The sequence below is a fragment of the Staurois parvus genome, unplaced genomic scaffold (assembly GCF_062004578.1).
Source record: "Staurois parvus isolate SC_StPar_1 unplaced genomic scaffold, SC_StPar_1.0 ptg000221l, whole genome shotgun sequence".
NCBI lineage: Eukaryota > Metazoa > Chordata > Amphibia > Anura > Ranidae > Staurois > Staurois parvus.
In genome coordinates, this window is record NW_028318017.1 from 634,876 (window position 1) to 658,704 (window position 23,829).

At 48.1% G+C, this 23,829-nt stretch overlaps 2 protein-coding genes and 1 pseudogene across 2 annotated transcripts in view; all 3 read left to right on the forward strand.

The window, feature by feature from the left end:
- Positions 1–23,829, forward strand: part of LOC149460716 (uncharacterized) — a 242,625-nt gene that overhangs the window by 62,343 nt on the left and 156,453 nt on the right. The window lies entirely within an intron of this gene.
- Positions 11,591–13,701, forward strand: LOC149460719 (uncharacterized). Its single transcript, XM_089679291.1, has one exon. It carries the CDS (start codon positions 11,611–11,613, stop codon positions 12,757–12,759), a length of 1,149 nt encoding a protein of 382 aa, XP_089535417.1. The 5' UTR covers positions 11,591–11,610; the 3' UTR covers positions 12,760–13,701.
- Positions 17,104–17,219, forward strand: LOC149460720 (U2 spliceosomal RNA; annotated as a pseudogene).

Sequence of the window (23,829 nt, forward strand, 5' to 3'; positions counted from 1 at the left end):
GTCCAACTTTCCCAAGTCAGTGCACTATATGGATATGTACCAAGCTTCTGAGGAAATGCCACTCCAACCCCAGCCCTCTGGTCACCCTTGGACCACCCATGCTACAGATGTGGACAACCCAGGCATCTCCAGGCTACATGCCCAAGGAACTTCCACCCTCCCCAGACTCAAAACACATGCCTTGATCCCAGTGTAGCACTGGTGCCAGAAGGATAGAGCCTTTCACCATCTCAAAGTGTATTGATGCTTCCAACAACTGATGCCCTTCTAGGAGTTTATGGAGTCCAGCCACTTACCCCAAGCTATCCCAAGATAAGGCAGCAGCTGTTACAGGAGGTCTGCATAGATGTACAAAAAGTCATTGGTTTCTATGATACAGGTGCTTTCCTGACCATCATTGATCCCTGTGTGGTGAATTTCTTCTGTTGGGGTAATAGCAGGCATTTCTGTTGATATTCTCCAAGGGAATGACCTGTGAAAATGTAATTGTCTGTTTCTAGGGAGTGTGACCCAGAGCTCTAGGAGTAGAGCACAAATCTGGGACAGGCTTGATGCAAGACGCAAATTCATCAAGGATCTACCCTGTTAACTATGTAAAGGCTCAGGTCAATCCCACCAACACCCCAAGGTTTATGGGAGGATCTCTTGGTTTGGAAAACAGGTGGAGACATAAAGGAAGAGCACCCCAGACTGGATGCTGTAGATGGAGACAGCAGGGTCACATGCAGGCTATCTGTCCCAAGAGTTGTAGGGAGATGTCCAACTTTACAGCTGCAGTTTGGTTAGTGGATCAAATTATCCTCCCAGCACTTCAAATGTGTCCGTCAGCCAACCATTTCCATACCCCAAAGTGATGTCCTGCTGGAAAGAGCTTTAATAACCATGTTGCCCTCAGATGAAAAGCCATCCCATGGATACTTTTGTAGTTTTGCTGATGAACTGGGACATGTACTTTGCAGAGGCATGTTGAGGACTCTTGCTGGTACATGTTTGGAAGGGGCAGGGGTTGTAACAAAGGGCAGAAATATAATTTTTTTTGTGTGTTTGTTGAAGCACAGACAGCATTGTGTCCTGTAGCTGGATAAAGCCAGATGTGCCGGCAGCAGGTTTGGATGCTTAAAGCTTGGCTGAATTCAAAGGACAATATAATAACCCTATGCTGGCAGAAAGGGTCAGACGTTTCTGAGTTTACTTCTGTGATGGACACACAGGACTGAGGGCTGCATGTCTTCCTAGAAAGAGAGGTTACCTGGTGCAAAGAGTTGCTGAGACAGATAGCTTCCTGGACACTGGGACTCTGCTCTACTCTCTGATCTTCTGGCAACTTTTGTCTGTGTGGTCCAGATACTGGGGCCAGGACACACAGCCTTCTGAGGACCTGTGATGCACATATGAGGAACCTCTGCCCACCAGACCTCCTGTTCCCTGCCATGCTGCCTGGACTTCTGTTGACTGGTGAGTCCCTGAACATATGTTGTGTCTATTGCTTCTCATCCCTCATAGTGCCTGGACTCTGGATTAAGTGGCTCCTGGATCCAATTCCTGCACAGCGTGCCAGTTTTTACCCTTGATGTGCCATACCATGCTGTCCTGGTCTCTGCCCTGTGCTTGAATCACCCCGCTTGTCTGTCCATTTCCCTATACTGTGCTGACTTAGCTCCTTGTCTGCCCAGATCCCTGCCCTGTGCTGGACTGAACCACTTGTCTGCCCAGATCCCTGCCTTGTGCTGGACTCAATCACTTGTCTGCACAGATCCCTGCCCTGTGCTGGACTCAACCACTTGTCTGCCCTGATCCCTGCCCTGTGCTGGACTAAACCACTTGTCTGCCCAGATCCCTGCCTTGTGCTGGACTCAACCACTTGTCTGCCCAGATCCCTGCCCTGTTCTGGACTCAACCACTTTTCTGCCTGGAACCCTGCCATGTCTGCTGGATTTGACCCTTGCTATATCCTACACTGGTCCACCTAGATCCGTGCCTAGTGTGGTGGACTTAACCACTGCTACGCTGTATTCAAGTCTGTCCAGATCCCTGCCCTGTGGGCTGGGTACATTCCCCTTGCCGTACTGTCCGGTGGCCTGGTGTACTGGTTCTCCATTTTGCTTGGCCATCCTACATGGACTATCTATGTGGTATTACGCTGCTACCTGGTGGACTATTTTGTTGTGCTCTGTCTTGTTATCTGTACTGTGCCCTCACATTCCCCAATATACCCCGTATGTCGGGTTTTGTGTGATCTGCTCTGTGTGCTCTCTCTGCACTTCTAGTTTATCACTAGTGATGGGCTGAACACCCTTCGGTTCAGTTCATGGTAGAACATTCGAACAGACCAAAAGTTTGCCGTGAACATCGAACCTATGGGACTCGAACTTGCAAATTCAAAAGTGCCCATTTTGAAGGATTATATGCTAAGTATTGGCAATAAAAGTGGTATGGGGACTCGGGTACTGCCCTGATGGACATGAATCAGTGGAAAAAAAATTCAAATGTATAGAACCTGCTGCAGCAGGACTGACACCGTAACCCGTCAGAGTTATTCTTGATGAGTGCAGGATTGGACCCGGCTCTAAAAATTCTAATTATATGCACCTCTCATACAGGTGTAGAACAATGTGGCCTTGGGTGTTGATGGTACCTGAACACTGTATCCCCTCACAGTTACTATTGCTGGGTGCAGTCATGGGCCCTGCAGTGGAAAACTCTTAACAATTCTAGAAACATTATCCAAGATTGAGTCATGTTGATAAATGTCAGCTGGTCAGCGGAGTCTGTGGACAGACGCACTCTTTTATCCATCACAAAACCTCCAGCAGCACTGAATGTCCAATCGGAAAGCACGCTGGATGCAGGACAGGCCAGTACCTCAATGGCATATTGAGCAAGTTCTGGCCAGTGATCCATCCTCAAGACCCAGTAACCCAGTGGATGCTCAGTTGGAAAGGTCTCCAAGTCTGTTCTTGCCCCTAGATAATCCTGCACCATATGATGCAGACCCTGCCGATAGGTGCTTAAACCTAACAGCCCTGGGCGCTGAGGACTAAAGAACTGTTTAAAGGCATCGGTCAGCTGACCGCCTTCTCCACCGCTCTTCATTTGACAGAGTGAAGCCTCAGAAACAATTTGTCCAGGAAATGGTGACCTCCCAGTGTCTGGAAAGGTGTTTACACAATTTCAAGGCGTCCTCAGGATGTTTCATCCTCTGCTCCCTCTGGGAAGACTGGATGAGCTCTGCACCTTTACCCTTGTAACGTGGATCAAGAAGGGTTGCCAACCAGTATTGATCCCTCTTCTTGATAACACATCCTCAGGTCCTTACACAGACTTTGCAGAATCAGGGAGCTCATGCAGCGTAGGTTTGAGGAGGCAGGAGATTCTGAGTCCTCTGGGTCACTGAGGATGACATTGTCAGGAACTACCTCCTCCCAGCCATGTACTACTCCTGGCTGGGTTTCTGGGAACTGAAAAGTGTCCCTTGAATACTGCTCTATGTGATCCTCTACTTCCATGTTGCTGCAATCCTCCTCCTCCTCTACTTCCTCCTCCTGCTGTGTGTTCTGCAGCCCCACAGGAATGGTTTCTGCAGGCCTTGAGAGGACAGGAAATCCTCCTCTTCCTCCCGATGTTCTGCCTCCAGTGCCCTGTCCATGATTCCATGCAGCGTGTGCTCCAGCAGGAAGACTACAGGGATAGTGTCACTGATGCATGCAGTGTCACAGCTCCCCATCCTTGTGGTCTCCTCAGATGGTGACAGGACAGCGCATGCATCCATTGTCAGCAGCCACTGGTGAGGTGAGAAGAAGCCAAGTTCCCCTGAGCCTGTCCTTGTGCCATTCTCACACAGGTACTCATTGATGACCCTCTGCTGTGTGTGCAGCCACTGCAGCATTACCAAAGTGGAGTTCCACCGAGTGGACATGTCACTAATGAGTCGGTTGGTGGGCAGGTTGAATTTCAGCCAACTGAACACAGGCCATGTGTGACCACCAGAAATGGTCAGACTTTTCTGGCCTGCCTCAGAAGATCTTGAAAGCCTGGGTACCTGTTCAAGAAGCACTGCACCACCAAATTCAGCTTGTGTGCCAAGCATGGAACATGTGTAAAGTGTACCTGTAAGAGGGTGGAGAGAAGGTTGGTGCCATTGTCACATACAACCATTCCTGGCTCAATCTGCCGTGGCATCAACCACCTCTGAGCATGCTCCTGCAGAGCTGACAGAATCTCTGGTCTGGTGTGGCTCCTATCCCTTAGACCGGGTGTCGGCAACCCGCGGCTCCGGAGCCGCATGCGGCTCTTTTTCACCTTTCCTGCGGCTCCGGAGCACACTGCCCACCTGGTGACAGGCAATAGGGTCGGCAAGCCGCGGCTCTTTTAATGCAGCTCTTCTGTGTGCCGGGCGCCCGCTGGCAAACATTGGCTGTCAGGATGTAGGCGGGGCAGCGTGACGAACTCCTCTCCTCTCACAGTCCGCCCTGAAGACCAGAACGGCGCGGGAACACAGCGAGAGGAACACGCGGAGCAAAGGTAAGTGAATTGACACAATATGGGGAATGAATTACTATAGGGGGGATGAATTACTATAGGGGGGATGAATTACTATAGGGGGGATGAATTACTATAGGGGGGATGAATTACTATGGGGGATGAATTGCTATATGGGGGATGAATTACTATGGGGGATGAATTACTATGGGGGATGAATTACTATATGGGGGATGAATTACTATGGGGGATGAATTACTATATGGGGGATGAATTACTATATGGGGGATGAATTACTATATGGGGGATGAATTACTATATGGGGGATGTATTACTATAGGGGGGATGAATTACTATATGGGGGATGAATTACTATAGGGGGGATGAATTACTATATGGGGGATGAATTACTATATGGGGGATGAATTACTATAGGGGGGATGAATTACTATATGGGGGATGAATTACTATATGGGGGATGAATTACTATATGGGGGATGTATTTTCAGTTTTAAAAATGTTTCTCTCAAAATAAATTTCAATCGTGGTTTTGGCGAGATTTGGCTCAGTTGAAAAAAAAGGTTGCCCACCACTGACCTAAGGCTATGATTGTGATTATGATGATACACTGTGGCCCTGATTAACCCTTTGCTTACTGGGCCCTTAAACCCCCTTCATGACCAGAGCGCTTTTTGCAATATATGCAGTGTCGGATTTGTTTTAAATGTTGCAATGGTTTTGCGGCTCCCAGTCTTTTTTTCCCTCTCGGAAACGGGTCCAAGTGGCTCTTTATGTCTTAAAGGTTGCAGACCCCTGGCTTAGACAGACCAGCTGAAGCACCGAGTGGCATCTGTTACCCTGACTGATCACATAGCCCCTTGGATGCTTACTGAGCACTGCTGGTTCACATGACAATTCAGCAGAAGAGGCCATAGAGGAAGAGGAAGGGGAGGGGGTGGAGCAGACAGATGTGGCATGATCACCACTAATCTGATCCCCCTGAAGGGATTCATATACAGATTACCTCCTCCTCCTTTTTTGAATGTGACAAAAACAGGATCTGCTGAGACATAGAAAGGGAAATGGGTGCTAATTGGCTGCAGGAGATCTGCTGATACTTAGAAAGGGAAATGGGTGCTAATAGGCTGCGGGAGATCCGCTGAGACATAGAAAGGGAAATGGGTGCTAATAGGCTGCGGGAGATCCGCTGAGACATAGAAAGGGAAATGGGAGCTAATAGGCTGCGGGAGATCCGCTGAGACATAGAAAGGGAAATGGGTGATAATAGGCTGCGTGTGCGCACTAAGTTACGTCTTCTCAAAGATGGCGCATGTATAATGTATATACATGTATAAACTGACGGCGCGCGGGTTGGCGTTATTGGTGTTCCCCTCAGACGACGTGCGGGTGCACGAAACGCATAAGAGGGAGCCAATAACTCCATGATGTCACACCGCTGGAGCAACGTGGAGCTCCGGCGGCCATCTTTAACTCTGGCCGGTTAGTCCATGCGGTTTTGCTTACTCACCCTATGTGTTTTTATCTGGATACCTATTATTATCTCAATAAATATTCATACTACTACACTATGGGATGTGTTTGCCTTGACTCCCCCGGGGAGTATTGATTTACAGACATCCACTGCCCAGTTCCCAGAGAGGGAGCCTCTATTACACCCAGTGAGCTGCACCCATCCATCCCTTAAGGGGAACTCTGGAAAACCCGGATTCATCATCTTAAAGTCCCAGGACCCATCCCCCATAAGAGGGAGTTTACTCTATTCCTGCCCTGAGATGACCATTAGATGACAGCAGGATTTATTACAAAACGCACTTTATTTTACGCGTTCCGGTGAGTGCGCATTTCTTCCAGACCTGATTGCACAGCACCGTTTCCAGGACTGTACAGGATATATGAGCACTTAGTCACTTTATGAACTTTTATATGTCTGGTGTTATTTATATCACATGAGTTTATTTTTCAGAATCAATTTGTGAATATTTATGTCACTTTTATGTACCTTTTTGACCTTTTACAATAATTTTAGTGCTGCACACTATTATTTATATTGCTTATTGTAAGGTGTTACTTGGTTACCTTGTGCATAGCAGCTGATATCAATTTTTGTGCGCTCACATATACCTACCATACATACTGTATCCCCAGATGGTGGGGACTGGACCTCCTGAATGAAGGATAGGGAAACCTGAAAATTTTCCTGGGCAGGAAGGGGGTAAAAGTGCCCGGAATTGAAGGGGTTAAAGGGCATATATGACAAGAAAACATTCAAAATGCTGAACACAACACAAGGCCGGGATTACACCATGAGACATTTCTCAGGGCTGCAGTTCCTCTGAGCTCCACAAGGTGGTGATCTCGCTTATACCCAAACAGGAAGTCTCCATGGAAGACAGGAAGTGATGTCAGCTACAGACAGGAAATTATGTCAGGTACAGATAGAACGTTCCATGTGGCACAAAGAAGAGGAGACATTGGGGGAAGTGGCAGCAGAGGAGGTAATAAGATGTTATTTCCTATTTACACCAAGTAACCCCCCCGTCATGTCCATCCTCTTCCTCCATAGTCCATCCTCTTCCTCCATCATCATGTCCGTCCTCTTCCTCCATAGTCACGTCCGTCCTCTTCCTCCATAGTCATGTCCGTCCTCTTCCTCCATAGTCACTGTGACGTCTTTTATCTCCAGCAGATGATGATACACACATATATAGTGTGGGAACCCAGATGAACCCCTTCAGGGGCAGAACATTCCCCCACTTCCGGGGCCGGAACATTCTCCTCATTGTGGAGATAAATTCTAGTAATATGGTCCTCTAAACAAACAGCACTGACAATAAATAGACAAGACAAGGACCATCCTGACCATACATGGCCTACAAAGGGCAATGATGACACTACACAGGCAGCCAATGGGCAATCATTAGAAAAAATGAGGAAGGGTTGTAACAGCGCAAACACTGCAAAGTCCTGGGAAATGGTAGTATGGGGTGATGGTGGTATTAGTGGCTACTGTATGAAGAGCGTAGGATTCCGTGTGGCACTGAGGGCAAGGCTTCCAAATAAGCTGTAGCAACTTCTGTAGATGAGAAAAAGGAGAGAAGCGCCTCTAAGTGCAATAAGTCTTTTTATTCAAGTCTAAATGTAGAAACACTCACACGTGTGAAGTAATCATAAGCTTACAAACCGTGGTTAACAATAGTTAACGGTGGGGTGGTAACCCGGGTGAAGAGCCGTCATCTCTCTGCGATGTGGGGAGGTCAGCTCTCGGCTGGAACAGCGTGGTGGCTGGAGGGAAACAGCGGTGAGGCCGGCCAGCATGCACGTCCTCCCTCAGAGCCGGATGGAACGTAGCGGCGGTGTGACCGTGATGACGTCAGATCCCAGGGTGCACTGCAACGCGTTTCGGAGCATGCACTAGCCGTGGAAGGCAGAAGTGCACTCCTTTTTCAAGCAGCTTGAAAAAGGAGTGCACTTCCGCCTTCCACGGCCAGTGCATGCTCCGAAACGCGTTGCAGTGCACCCTGGGATCTGACGTCATCACGGCCACACCGCCGCTACGTTCCATCCGGCTCTGAGGGAGGACGTGCATGCTGGCCGGCCTCACCTCTGTTTCCCTCCAGCCACCCCGCTGTTCCAGCCGAGAGCTGACCTCCCCACATCGCAGAGAGATGACGGCTCTTCACCCGGGTTACCACCCCACCGTTAACTATTGTTAACCACGGTTTGTAAGCTTATGATTACTTCACACGTGTGAGTGTTTCTACATTTAGACTTGAATAAAAAGACTTATTGCACTTAGAGGCGCTTCTCTCCTTTTTCTCAATGGGCAATCATTACACTATGCAGCCAACACAATGATGGAGTGCCGGGGTCAGGAGTATGGAGCATAGAGCCCCTTACATTGCTGGTCAGGAGGAAGAAAACATTCCCCAGCCGGCCATGAAGAATATGTTCCATCATTGGTGTCAGAGAGAGGAAAATACTGAGGGGTCTGAGGGAAGTAGAGGAGCTGAGAAGCTGTGAGGGTTTAGTAAAGCTGAAAGACTTTAGGGCCCCTGAAGGGGGAATCTGGGACCTTTTAGGGGTTAGTCAGGCTGCAGGGCTTTGGGGGAATAGGGGGCTGAAGGGCTCAGGGGACTCAGAGGGAGGGGAGGTCTCTGGGTCTGTGGTGCCCCCCCACCTGTACATATTTTTCTGACCTTACAGAACTGACAATCTTAACCTTCTTATTGTCTCACTGGTCATGTGACATGTTCTGGAGTATCAAGTAAAATAGAGAAGGACATTCCTTCACTCAGTGAGCACTTGTTCTTAGAGGAGTCCTGATTCAGCTGCAAACCAGAAACAAAACAAACCCAACAGAGAAAAGGGAATTTCTGATCCAACAGCCCAAGAGGGTTCCAGGTCCTCCAAGATGTAACAAACATTAAACAGTCCAAACTAAATGTGTTCCCATGGGGGGAGTAGTTCTTCAATGTCCAGCAACCCTCCTATTCCCCCCTCACATCCACATCCTATTATTGTGTGACCAATACCATCCAAATCATTCTTACTTTCATTTCCCAAAGTTATCCGTCTACAAGGAGACCTGTATAGATCACATGATGGCACCAATGAGGATGGAGGAGGACCGGAGTCACATGACTGAGAAGATACTAAACCTCACCCTGGAGATCATCTACCTGCTGACCGGAGAGGTGAGGGGGATTCTGGGAGGTCACATGACATCACTCTTCTATCTATTAATAAAACACAGACCTGACCGGAGAGGTGAGGAGGATTCTGGGAGTCTAACGTGATATTCCTATTGGTTCCTCAATACAGAGATTTCCTCTTCTGAAGTCAGGTGATCATATGGCCATCACAGTGCCTCCATGTGACTCCCTAAACCCTGAGAGACACAACATGCAGAAGATTCTAGAAGTCACCAAGAAGATGATGGAGCTGCTGACAGGAGAGGTGAGCGGTGCCGGGAATTCTGGGACATTCTCCAGTAACAGACAAGGGATGTGTCTGGATGGTGACTGTATCATTGTGTGTGTCAGGTTCCTATAAGGTGTCAGGGTGTCACTGTCTATTTCTCCATGGAGGAGTGGGAGTATTTAGAAGGACACAAGGATCTCTACAAGGACGTCATGATGGACAATCAGCCGCCCCTCACATCACCGGGTAAGAGGAGACTTTATTGTAAAGGAGAGAGCAGTACGGAGGATCCACCTAGATCCCCCATCATCTGATAAACACATAGAAACAATGGATTCAGTCAGTGTGTGTGTTTCCTACAGATGGATCCAGTCATGGGAACCCACCAGAGAGATGTCCCCGTCCTCTGTATTCCCGGGATTCCACACAGGAAGGTCACACCATCCCTCACCATCATCAGGTAGATGATGACAATTATTGGTAGTTGTGATTTATACACAGCATGTTTGTTACAATGAATGTTTTATTATATCTTTCAGAGTGGAATCCTCGGGGATGATAATATTGATGTTAAAGAAGAGTATAAAGAGGAGGATGAGGAGTATGGAGTGATGGAGGAGTTTTCAGAAGGACACAAGGATATGATGGAGCCACCTAATACCAGGAACCCACCAGAGAGATGTCCCCATCCTCTGTATTCCTGGGATTCCACACAGGAAGGTCACACCATCCCTCACCATTACAAGGTTGGTGGGACGGAGAATCTAGAACATGGACTTGTAAAGATGATGTGTGGATTTTTGTATGTAAGCTTATATTTTACAGATGATATTTTCTCTCATTTCCTTGATTTAGAGTGGAGATCCAATCGATATAGAATTTGAGGTGAAAGCAGAAGAAGAAGAGGCGTATGTGAGGGATGATCAGCAGTCTATGGAGGAGGATGGAATAACGGGGACATTTATAGAGGAGGACACTCCTACAGAGATCAGCACAGGTGGGTCATGAACCCTAAATACATTCCTCCACCCATACCGCTCACTGATTGGTCCAGAGTAGGGCGGGGACTGGGTGATATCAGCCTGTAATCCCCTGGTCACTTTCCTGAGCTGTGTTCCCCGTCCTGTATTCCTGGATTTCTCTCGGATAATCTTCCTTCTCTGTGCTGCAGACACAATTTATGTATCTAGACTGGATTTATGGAGGTTCTGGGGTTCAGCTGGCAGCAGAATGTTCATTTTCACCATAAGTGTTGAGTTATCTGGGACCTGTTCTGTGTGTCTTCTTCCTCATGCTTGACTAAAATCTCTGACAGGACAATTCTCCCAGGGTTCCTTGCTCTGTTGTCTGCTGGCTGTGCGGGGGGGAGGGATATGTCTGTATAGTCTCAGACCCAAGTCACTGAGTGCAGTCTCAGGAGATGGGAGGCAGCGGTGTGGGACGTCTGCAACTTGTCTACAGGAAACATTTCATCTTCCACTGATTACTGAATACCTATATTATGAGTCCTGACCCTTATACTATAACATTTATATTGTACATTACATACTCCTGACCTCCCCCCACTGCTATATATATACATAATATGGATTCTGTTTTGTCCCCCCCATTTCCTACCAGCTGGACATTTTATATCGGATGATGTGATTGGAGCACAGACTTTTACATGGTGATAATAATGTGATAACATCCTCCAACTTTGGACCCTTAAACAGAAAGTGATAATGAGGGAGGAGTCAATACCCCAATGATGGTGGTCTTCAGGATCAGTCCAGTCTTCATCTTGGTTGTTCTCCCCCCATCCTCACTCTCTGACCTCTGGTGGGGTTCAGCCCCGCTGTTCTTCATGCTAAATCATGGACTAAATAAGGAAGTGCAGTACTTCTTGTGTTGGGAAGATGGCGATGAGTGATAGAGGGGGTGGGGACCCTCGTCCTATAATCCCCTCATCACTGTCCCTCCTATAAAAGACAGTTCTGGTTATTTCCTCACTCTCTGACTAAGGTCCATGAATAAAGAAATGACCTGGTAGGAGATCAGAGGAGCCATTTCCTAGTTCCCTTGAGGGTGGAATTGTAAGCTCCTCAGAGACCAAGCTGCCTGATGTGGGTGGAGTCCTGGTTTGGGGGAACCAATCAGCTTCTGTCTAGTAATCCTCTTTGTCTTTGTATTTTAGTCCATGGCCGGGAGATGAGGAAAACCTCCGAGGATTGTCTCACTTTGTCTCCAGACTGGAAAGTAGAAGATGAGGACATCACACAGTATAGTCCAGGAGGAAACCCGGCTCCCTCCAATATCCATCCAGCACCACCCAGTGTAGATGGACCATCAGATTCCTCGTATCCTGAGGAACCTCAGACTGTGTGGGACCAGGCCGACCCTCCAACAGAGAAGAGCTACTCCTGCACTGAGTGTGGGAAAAGATTCCATTCTAAATCTGGTCTTAATGTGCATAAAAGATCTCACACGGGTGAAAAGCCATATTCCTGTCCTGAGTGTGGGAAATGTTTTTCAAAAGTGTCTCATCTTAAAACACATCAGAGATCTCATACGGGTGAGAAGCCTTATTCCTGTGCTGAGTGTGGGAAATGTTTTTCAGTGAAGTCCAGTCTTTACAGACATCAGAGATCTCACACGGGGGAGAAGTCGTATTCCTGTCCTGAGTGTAGAAAATGTTTTTCACAAAAGTCACATCTTTACACACATCAGAGATCTCACACAGGTGAGAAGCCATATTCCTGTCCTGAGTGTGGGAAAGGTTTCCGGTATAAATCAGAGCTTAATGTGCATGAAAGATCTCACACGGGGGAGAAGCCGTATTCCTGTCCTGAGTGTGGGAAATGTTTTTCAGTGAAGTCCTATCTTTACACACATCAAATATCTCACATGGGGGAGAAGCCACATTCCTGCCCTGAGTGCGGGAAATGTTTTTCAGAGAAGTCCAGTCTTTACAGACATCAGAGATCTCACACTGGGGAGAAGCTATTTTTCTGTTCTGAGTGTGGGAAAAGTTTTTCAGAGAAGTCCAAACTTCATAGTCATCAGAGATCTCACACGGGGGAGAAGCCGTATTGTTGTCCTGAGTGCGGGAAATGTTTTTCAGACAAGTCCCATCTTTGCAGACATCAGAGATCTCACAGAGGGGAGAAACCATATTCCTGTCTTGATTGCGGAAAATGTTTTTCACAGAACTCCAATCTTCATGAACATCAAAGATCTCACAAGGGGGAGAAGCCGTATTCCTGTCCTGAGTGCGGGAAATGTTTTTCTCAGAACTCCAATCTTTACAGACATCGGAGATCTCACAAGAGGGATAAGCCACTTTCCTGTCCTGAGTGAGGGAAATGTTCCTCATTGAAGTCCTGTCTTCCTGAACAACAGGGGTCCCACACAACCCTGGAGGTGTATTAGTGCCTTGAGTGTGGCACTAATGTGGGGAAGAAGCACACCCTGATATACACCTCAGATGTACTCCAAGGCTGACCTTCATCATGGAAGAAACAGTTGATAAGGAGATCAGAGGTCCCCAAAGACATGGATGAAGTGTGGGACCGGGTTGGCCATTGATGGCAGGAGAAGAAGTTTTCAATGTATTTTCCATCAATGGAAGACATTCCAGCAGCTCAGATGTGATCCTAATAACATTGGTTCCCCCATTCACACAGGAGGAATGGACATGAACTCTCACTGAGGGAATTGCTATACAAACATTCTATGAATAGACCCCCAAATGTCAGGAGACGTTTCTATAAAGACGGGAAGTATGGAGCAGAGAAATGAATAGACCTCCCAGCAATGTTATTACCAGGCTGCAGCTAGGGGGAGCTCTAATGTCACCCCAGCAGAGTGATCCCATCTAGCCCACATTAACCCTCTCACTGCCAGAGCTGTTTCTGCATGATTTTGCACACATGGGAAAATGCAGATTTTGGTCCTGAAGATGAGATAAACCCCCAAACATCTATTCTGTGACATCAGAGGCCCTGGAGAATAAAATGGTGGTGATTGTTAAGGTGTTCCCCGTACACAGATTCCCCTTCATATCCGCCTTTATTTCCTCCGTTCCCCCATTTTCTATGTTGGGATCTTTTCTACAATACTTTGTTATAATAATGGAACACGTTGTGTATTGTATTGTACACCAATAATAATGACTCCGCCCCCACATTCCAGACAAGGGATCTTCCTGACCAATCGGATTTCTTCCTTTACTATTTCCTGATTTTTATGCTTCAATCTTGTTAAATGTAAAATTATAATAAAACTTTTATTGAACAAAAACTATTGTGTGTGTCGGTGCAATGACGGCAAACTTCAATATAGAACATTGCTCCTCGGTGACACCTCACACTCTTCAATAACGGCGCAGAGTGCGGGGGTCAGCAGTATATCATATACAGCCCACCATACAGAGTGCAGAGGGGGGCTGTAGTGTGCCCCCCTCCTGATCCATACCAGGCCACATGTCCACAACATGGGGGTCACCTTACCAGGGGGGATTCCCCCAGGTATAGCACCTTGTCACCTTGGCTGGTGGCTATGGGGATCTGTGGGTGGGGGTCATATTGGATTCTGGAAACCCCCTTTAATAACAAGGGGCCCCCATATACCGTTCCCCCATGTGAATGAGTATGGGGTATATAGTACCCAACAATAGCACCAGCCCAATGACAGCTCCCTAAACTGTCATCATCTACATAAGTGAAGGGACAGGGATGGTGGGACCTTATTACCCAAATGTGACCATATTTGGTCAGTGATGTCACTGCTATCCCCACCCCCTTCCTTACATGTCAGGGATTCCCAATGACATCACTGATTCCTGGGGGTGTGGCCGCTGTACCCATCCATGTCTTCCTCAGGCACCAGTGACAGCGGGAAGCTGTTATATATAGAAGTGGTAGAAATGTCTCTTCCACAGGTGAAACTCAAAAAATGAGAATATGGTGCAAAAGTTCATTTATTTCAGTGCAGCAACTTAAAAGGTGAAACTAATATATGAGACTCATTACATGCAAAGCAAGATAGTTCAAGCCGTGATTTGTCATCATTGTGATGATTATGGCTTACAGCTCATGAAAACCCCAAATCCACAATCTCAGAAAATGAGAATATTCCATGCAATCAATAAAACAAGGATTGTACATAGAACAATATCGGACCTCTGAAAAGTAGAAGCTGCATATGTACTCAGTACTTGGTTTGGGCCCCTTTTGCAGCAATTACTGCCTCAATGCGGCGTGGCATGGAAGCTATCAGCCTGTGGCACTGCTGAGGTGTTATGGAAGACCAGGATGCTTCAATAGCGGCCTTCAGCTCTTCTGCATTGTTCGGTCTCATGTCTCTCATCTTTCTCTTGGAAATGTCCCATAGATTCTCTATGGGGTTCAGGTCAGGTGAGTTTGCTGGCCAATCAAGCACAGTAATCCCACAGTCATTGAACCAGGTTTTGGTGCTTTTGGCAGTGTGGGCGGTGCCAAGTCCTGCTGGAAAATGAAGTCAGCATCCCCATAAAGCGCGTCTGCGGAAGGAAGCATGACGTGGTCCAAAATCTCCTGGTAGAAGGCAGTTTTGACCCTGGACTTAATGAAGCACAGTGGACCAACACCAGCAGATGACATGGCTCCCCAAATCAACACAGACTGTGGAATCTTCACAGTGGACTTCAATCATCTTGCAGTGTGTGCCTCTCCATTCTTCCTCCATACTCGGGGTCCTTGGGCCTCTCCATTCTTCCTCCATACTCGGGGTCCTTGGTTTCCAAATGAGATGCAAAAGTTGCTCTCATCAGAAAAGAGGACTTTGGACCACTGAGCAACAGACCAGGTCTGTTTTTCTTTAGCCCAGGATCCATCTGTGTGTGGTGGCTCTTGATGCACTGACTCCAGCCTCAGTCCACTCCTTGTGAAAGTCCCCAAAACTTTTGAATGGCTTTTTCCTGACAATCCTCTCCAGGCTGCGGTCATCCCTGCTGCTTGTGCACCTTTTTCTTCCACACTTGTCCCTTCCACATAACTTTCTATTAATGTGCTTTGATACAGCACTTTGGGAACATCCAACTTCCTTTACGCCCACTTCCTGGGAGGAGCTTGGTGTGGAGAGTTGTGTGTGGGCTTGCTCTCTGACTTCCAGAGGCTTTGTTTTGGAGCCAGGGACTGGATTCCTCTCCCAGCCCAGGAGAGATGAGTGTTCCCAGGCAGGACCCTGGAGGCGGGGGTCCCCCCAAGGGCCCTAGTACCGGTCTCATACATACACCTACTGAGGACCTGGGAGAGGGCCCCAAGGCCGGTGAGTCATATACAGTATACCGCGGACGAGTGACCACGCATGTGAAAAGGATCGCTAGAGAGGAGGAAAAACTTTCTCAGCTAAAAATGGATTTGAAGCGTTACAGATCAACATACAATAGGGTCTGGAGCTCAAAGAGACAGACCATGAGGCCTGAGCTGGAGAGGTTGGAGCAGGCAGTCCGTCTGCAGGAGGAGCGAGTGTCCACCCTGAAGGCTGCAAGTGGGCTGCTGAAAGAAAAGTACAGCAATGAAGACCGCTTTAAACAAGCAAGGGAGAAGACTTTTGCTGCAGCAAGAGGCCAAGCCAGAGATGTCCTGTCTTCAGAGGAATCGTCTGACACCACAGCCGGGGCGTCGGCTGCAATAGTCTGCCCAATGGAGGGATCCATTTCTGGAGAGGCAGTGAGTGAGGTGCTGGTGTCTGACCCAACTGCACAGCAGAAGCCCGATCTCTTGTCCCTGCTCCTGGATCCATGTGTGTTCAGGGCTCCGCCCCTCCCCCCAGCTTGATGTCAGACTCAGCTGTTAGTGCGACTGCAGTCCCTGCTCCTGGCTCGGTGTCAGCTCTGACGTCAGGACGGGTCACAGTGCCAGCAAGCCATGCCTCAGCTTCTGTTGTGGCTCCTGTGGAGGGTCCCGCCCCTGCCCTTAGCCCCGCCCATGTCCCTGCTCCCCGTGTGAGACCTGCAGTGAGTTACTCTGCAGCTGTGAGGGGGGGTCAGGGAGGAATGAGAGCACCAGAGGTGCAGACAGGAGTGTTGGGATCTCCAATAAATAGGCGTAATGTGGTTCAGCTGAGATGGGAGGGCAGAAGCTCCCCCCCTAATAGACATGAAGTGGTGGATAGGATCCTAGATATGGGATTCAAAGCCTTTGAGATTTTTGCCTTCATTGCTCCCTTGGGGACAGGGGAGTTTGATATCTCATTTGTCAGACCGGAAAGCTTGGATCTGTTCTGGCAAAGATACGAAAATGAATGGAAGAATACCCCCAGGTGGGAGGGGCTTATCCCCAAAGTGGTGTCCAGGCAGCCCTTAGTAAAGAACGTGACCATATTGGTCAGAAACGAATCCATCCCTGCTGCGGATATTATAGTGTGGCTGAGCCGGTTTGGGGAGGTGATGAGCCCACTCAGGAAACAACTTGATGACAGGGGGATATGGACGGGTGGGTGGTCAGCAGTAGTGAAGCTGCAGGTTATAGATAACCAGATAAAGCATATACCATCGTCAGCCTTCATTGGCAAAGACAGGCTGGTGATTTTCTATGCTGGCCAGCCCAAAGTCTGCTATAGGTGCAGAAATAGGGGACACTTTGCGTCCACATGTCACCTATCCAAGGATTGCAGCCTCATCAGGTGCAACCTGTTTGCAGTTGGGTCATTCCTATAGCCGGTGCTTCTCGGCCTTTTGGCTAAGATCAAGTGTAGTATCTGTTCTTATCAGTGTCCAGTGGGGGTGCTCCCCGCCATTCTAGCTATGCGGGGATGGCTGTTGTATAGTACCCTCACTGGTATGATGGGGGTCCGGAAGGCTAGTACCGGAGGGACAGAAACCGGGGAGCGCCATGATTCGTTCTGGGGCCCTGGGAGTAATTCCTCTGGGAAGACTGGAAAGACCCAGTACCTCCTGATTCGGACGGATCTACCTTGGTCTGGCCAGGGGCTGGGGACGCAAAAAGTCCGCAAACTCAGTGCCCCCTGAGGAAGACGCTCTCAGGGGTGTCACTAGTAACACTTGGGTGTGGGACCCCACGGTGTGAAGATGACACATGGCCACTGTTTTTCACCTCTTTTTGCACAGCGCCCTAAGGACCAGGTCTTTTGGCTAAGTTCAGGGCAATTTTTGCTACGAGCCTCAGGGCCTGGTCTGTGCACAATTTGGCACGGTACCACTTTTTTATTTTCTATTTATTTAATTTATTATGCACTCCCACGTTTGTCACTTTTTTCTTTGCTTATGTGTGTGTTTCACGGATGGAGGGTGCGGGTCCTCGGGCCTACCCTGAAGTCTAGGGGGAGGATGTGTGGCCTTTTGGTTCCTTCCTCCCCTGATCCCTAGGGGGCTTTCTCTTCGGGAGAGCCCCCTGGCCTAGTACTGGATGTCCGGCTTCGGCTGGACATAAGGAACGGTGGTCCACCAGGCCTTTTGGCTAGGAGGACCAAATGGGAACCTTGTCCCTGTCAGGAGCTTCGTGCCCCGGGGGATCAGGGTAACGGTTCAACCCCTCCGGGGGTAGGACAAACGCACCCCTAAGTGCACTTTTTCGTGTGGTGTTTGCACTTGCACATTTTTTGTGATCACTTACGGGTTTTTCGTTGTAGTTTGCACGTTTGCGGACTTAAAAAAAAAAAAAAATTCCTATAGCCGGTGCCCAGAGGCGTTACACAACATGCCTGAGGTAATGGAGGAGCTGGCAAGGATAGATGCTGAGGCGGTAAGAGAAAGTTTGGGCCCTGAGGGGCAAAGTGCAGCAGTAGCTCCAGAGTTAGGGGAGTCAGTTGAGTCTTCTGTTGTTTCTGTTTCTTCCCCTGCTGTAACGTGTTCCCCTGTTATTGTATCTCCCCAGGTGTTGTCTGCCTCTCCTCATGTGTCTCCATCAGAGGTGTCAAAAATTAATGAGGCTGACAAAGGGGCTGGGATAGCAGATCATGTTATGGCCCCTCCTCTAGTGCTGCTCCCTAGGCACAAGAGGCACAAGAGGTCAGCAAGGGCCACTAGGGCCATGGGGAAGGGACGGGAGGAAAACCAGCAAGGTCTGGATTCTGGGGTGGGTGGACCTGGGAGAGAGGATGAGGCTAGGGAAGAGGGATGGTCAGTGGTAGGAAAGGGTGGTAGAAATAGGCCAATCCTATCATCTGCATCATCTTGCTCTTCTATTGAGGTGGGGGACGTTTCCCTAGGGAACAAATATAGTTTGCTATCTGAGGATGAAGGTGATATTGTATCCCCTATGGAGGATGAGGAAGCAGGGGGTTCCCTCAAGAGGGTCAGATCCCCTACTAAGGTTGGGAAAACAAAGGTTAAGAAACGGCCATCTCAATTATCTTAATGGCAGTTCCCGCTCCCATAAAGGTGGCAACCATTAATGTTGCCAGCATAAAGTCTGTAAGTGCAAGAAGTACAGCCTTATTTTTGCTCAGCAAGATTGGAGCTGATGTTTTGTTTTTGCAAGAGACCAGGCTTGATAGCCTGGCTTATTTACACCTGGCCAAGAGGGAGTGGAGATGTGGTCCCTCTTATTGGTCTCTTGCGGCTGAGCCTTACAGCGGAGTTGCGGTGCTTTTTACCGGCATGGTAACGTGTCGGCGGGTCATTGAGGTGGAGATTGGAAGGTGTATGGTCCTAGACGTCCTCATGAAGGGGCAGGAGTTACGCCTTATCAATCTATATGGTCCCCAGTCAAAATAGGATAGGAAATGCCTTTTCACGAAGATTAAGCCGTTCCTTTTTATGTCCCGGCAGGTTGTCTTTGGAGGTGATTTTAACACCATCACTAGGCTCAAAGACAGGAAAGGCTCCACTGACAGGCTGGGATATGATAGCGTTTTTTTAAATACGATAGTCAGGGATGCAGGTCTGGTGGACGCCTTAATTAAGTGCAGCCCAGACAGCACGGGGTTCACGTATAGAAGAGGTAAAAGTGAGAGTAGGATAGATAGGTTTTTTTTAAAGGGGGACTCCGCTTTCTCGGTGCCTGAGTGTCGGGTGGTGGAGTTCTCTGATCACCTTTTATTGACTGTGACTTTGAATGCTTCAGATTCGCCGCTGAGGGGAAGGGGTGTCTGGAGGTTGAATTTGGCTCTGCTGGGGGACGAAGAGGTGAGACGATCCTTTGAGGATCTTCTTCAGGCTCAGGAGACCATCCTGGATTTCTGCGGCAGTAAGTCGGAGTGGTGGGAGCTTACCAAAGTGCGGATCAGCAGGTTTTTCAAGGCCCTAGGTAAAAGAAAACAGCTTGAAAAATACATTGCCTATCAGCAGTTACGGAGGAAGCTTGATCGCCTTGTCTCTGAGGGTGGAGATTCTGGGGCAATCTCAGAGGTTAAGCTGCTCATGAAGAAGTATCAGTATGATCGGCATTCCTCTTTGGTTCTGGAGAGGGACTACGGGAAATATCACTCGCCCGACCCTTACCAGAGCTGCAAACAGAGCATAGCAGTTAAAACGATCAGCGGCCTGAGGGATAGTACGGGATCCTTAACAAAATCCAGGTCAGGGATCTTGGAGGTCTCAAGGGCTTTTTTTGAAGATCTTCTGAAGGAGAGGCACCTTGATCGGGCAGGGATGTCAAGCTTCCTGGATACTACACCAGGTTTGGAAAATAACAATCCGCCTGCAAGTTTGACAAGTGTGATCACGACTGAAGAGGTCGCCAAAGCGAAAGATAGTTTGGCCATTCAGAAGACACCAGGGCCAGATGGTTTGACAGCTGAGTTTTTTAAGACCTTTAAATCTCGCTTGGCAGCTCACCTAGCGGAGGTGTTTAATTGCTGTTTAGATGAGGGTTCACTCCCTCCCTCCATGAGGAAATCAGCTGTGATCTTGCTGTCAAAAGGTAAGGACTCAGCGATGATTGAGAATTGGCGCCCCATTAGCCTGCTCAATGTCGATAGAAAGATTTTGGCTAAGATCCTTTTCTGGCGCTTGTCGTCAGTGGCAGACGGTCTACTTTCGCAGCAGCAGCATTGTTCGGTCCAGGGCAGGAGCACCTTCTCAGCGGTGTTAGCTGTCCGGGAGGCTCTGGAGCGGTGCAGGGCTGATGGTTGTGGGAAGTATTTGCTGGTGCTGGATCAAGCTAAGGCTTTTGACCGGGTTGATCACAAGTACCTCTGGCATCTCCTTGGCAGGTATGGCCTGGAAGGGAGGTTCATTGGATGGTTGCAGACATTGTATAAAGGGGCTGAGAGCTTCATGTTGGTCAATGGTTGGGTTGGGCGGCCCTTTGAGGTTGGTTCGGGGGTGCGCCAGGGGTGTCCGCTGAGCCCTTTGCTTTATGTCTTTGCCATCGACCCCTTCATCAGAAGGCTAGATGGCGGGGTGTCCAGGGGCGCTACTGGTGAGTCACCTCTGAGGGTCGTGGCTTATGCTGATGATGTGTCTGTTTTCATCTCTGGGACTAGTAAGGCGCAGGAGGTGGTCTCGGTGATGGAGCAGTATGCGGAGGCTTCAGGCTCCAAGATTAATCATGACAAATGTGAAGTTTTCTGGATGGGTAGGGAAGGTGAGGGTTTCGAGCTTCCGGATGCCTTCCCAGAGCCCCGCCAGAAGATTAAAGTGTTAGGCATCAAATTTGGACCTGATGATTACAGTAAAACAAATTGGGAATCCAGGTTGTCAGATGCTGATGTCAAAGTGAGATGCTGGAAGGGTTGGCGGTTGTCCTTAAGGGAAAGGGTCGACCTAATTAAAACCTACTTGGTCCCCATTTTCTTGTACGTCAGTTTCGTCTGTCTCTTGCCAGAGTCTCTCTACACGAGGGTCTACAGTTGTTTCTTCCAGCTGTTATGGGGGAACAGGCTGAACCTTGTGAAGCGGAATGTGACTTACCGATCCCGGCGGGAGGGTGGCCTAGGTATGGTCAACCCGATTGTTTTCTTCTCTTTGATGTTTATAAAGCATAACATTGGTAATATGTTGAAAGAGAACCCGCCGACATGGGTGAGCCTTTTTCAAGTTTGGTTTAGACCTTTTCTGGGCTGCTGGGAGAGAGGTGGGCCAGTGAGAAGCTTGCGGGTCAAGCACGGTAAGCTCCCGACTTATGTCGCCCCGTGCTTGAAGATTCTTAGGCGGTGGTGTGTGACTGCGGAGGAGGTTAGGTCACTCCCTGGGAGGCTCTTGAGGGAGAGGATTGTGGCCTCTGCGTTTCATGCACCGCTGGCCTTGAAGGATTGCCCAGGCCATATTCTGAGGGAGAGTTTGCGCTTGTTAAATATGGAAAGGATTCCCTTGAAATTTAGGGACCAGGCCTGGCTTGCGTTCCACGGTAGGCTTTATGTGAGGGGAAATTTGAAGCACCGTTCTCTGGATGACCGAGGTTGTCCGAGGACGGAGTGTGGGGGTGAAGTGGAAAGTATGGACCATTTCTTGCTTCAATGTCCCTTCAATGTAGAGGTGTACAAAGAGGTGGGGAGGGCTCTAGGCATCCCTTTCCTGCACTGCATGTCTTATGCAGAGTGGGTATATGGGGCATTAGAAAGTCATGCTGGCTTTGATTTAAACACACTTTTTCTAGTTTGTCTAGTTGTCCGTTATTTCACCTGGAATACACGGTGTCAGGTCTCCTTGCGGCAGAAGGTCCTTCCTGTCCAGGTGGTGGTGACATCCTTGGTGAGGTGGGGAAAATTCGGGGTCTCGAGAAAGACAGACTGCGGCGAAGGGTCTGGATAGAGGCGTGGAGGAATATCAGGCCTGTAGCAGCAGTCTGTTGATCTCTTGGTGTGGTTGCTGTCCTATGTCTTTTTCTCTTCTTTCACTCCCTTAGATTTTGTTGGAAGGTTGTTTTTTTTTTGTTTTTTTTTTAAATGGCTACGTACACCTGAAGGTCTAGGTTTCTTAGCCTTTGTTGGGTAGAGTATTAGGCTTTTTCTTTAAAATTGTATATAAGCTGCTAATTTACAATAAGTGAGGTTTTTTTCCTCACAAGGGAAAGTTTGTTTATATATGTTGGCAGGCCAGAGAGGCATAAAGCACTTGAGCAAGTAAATCTGTGCTGTATAAGGTATATATAGATATGGATGATATATAGGGCTGTCTTATTGTTTATATTTATCATGGGAGAGTTATCCAGTATTTTTCTTTGTCTGATACCAAGTAGGTGGTTTATGTTATTTATATTTTTTTACTTTCGTATAAAATGTTGCTGGTTGCAAGATATTTTTTTCAATAAAAATATTTCCAACTTCTTTTGCAATTCCCTTTTGAGGCTTTCCCTCCTTATGGAGGGTGTCAGTGATGGTGTCAGGTCAGCAGTCTTTCCCATGATTGTGATTCCTACTGAACCAGACTGAGAGACCATTTAAAGGCTCAGGAACCCTTTGCAGGTGTTATGGCTGAATGAGCTGATTAGAGTGGGACACTTTGAGCCGAGAATATTCCACCTTTTCACAATATTCTCATTTTCTGAGATTGTGGATTTGGGGTTTTCATGAGCTGTAAGCCATAATCATCACAATGATGACAAATCACGGCTTGAACTATCTTGCTTTGCATGTAATGAGTCTATCTCATATATTAGTTTCACCTTTTAAGCTGCATTACTGAAATAAATGAACTATTGCACCATATTCTAATTTTTCGAGTTTCACCAGTACATTCTATTATACATTGTATCATTATATACTTTATATTATACATTGTATCTCTCTGTCCTTTCTGAGAGAAAAAAAAGTCTGTGTTAAAATTGTATATAAATAAATATAATAACCGCTTTCCCACCGCCTTATAGCAGAAATACTGCTACAGGGCAGCAGGGGTGCGCAAACTCATGTACATACAGTGAGGAACAGAAGTATTTGAACCCCCTGCGATTTTTCAAGTTCTCCCACTTAGAAATCATGGAGGGGTCTGACATTCACATTGTAGGTGCATTCCCACTCATTTTGGCCCACTCCTCCACACAGATCTCCTCTAGATCTGTCAGGTTTTGGGGCTGTCGCTGAGCAACACAGAGTTTCAGCTCCCTCCAAAGATGTTCTATTGGATTTAGGTGTGGAGACTGGTTAGGCCACTCCAGATCCTTGATATGCTTCTTACGGAGCCACTCCTTGGTTATCCTGGCTGTGTGTCATGTTGGAAGACCCAGCCACGACCCATCTTCAATGCTGTGACTGAGGGAAGGAGATTGTTGCTCAAAATCTCACAATAAATGGCCCCATTCATCCTCTCCTTAATACAGTGCAGTCGTCCTGTCCCCTTTGCAGAAAAGCACCCCCAAAGCATGATGTTACCACCCCCATGCTTCACAGTAGGGATGGTGTTCTTGGAATGCAACTCATCCTTCTTTTGCCTCCAAACACGAGGAGTGAAGTTTAGACCAAAAGGTTCTACTTTGGTCTCATCTGACCACATGACTTTCTCCCATGCCTCCTCTGGATCATCCAGATGGTCATTGGCAAACT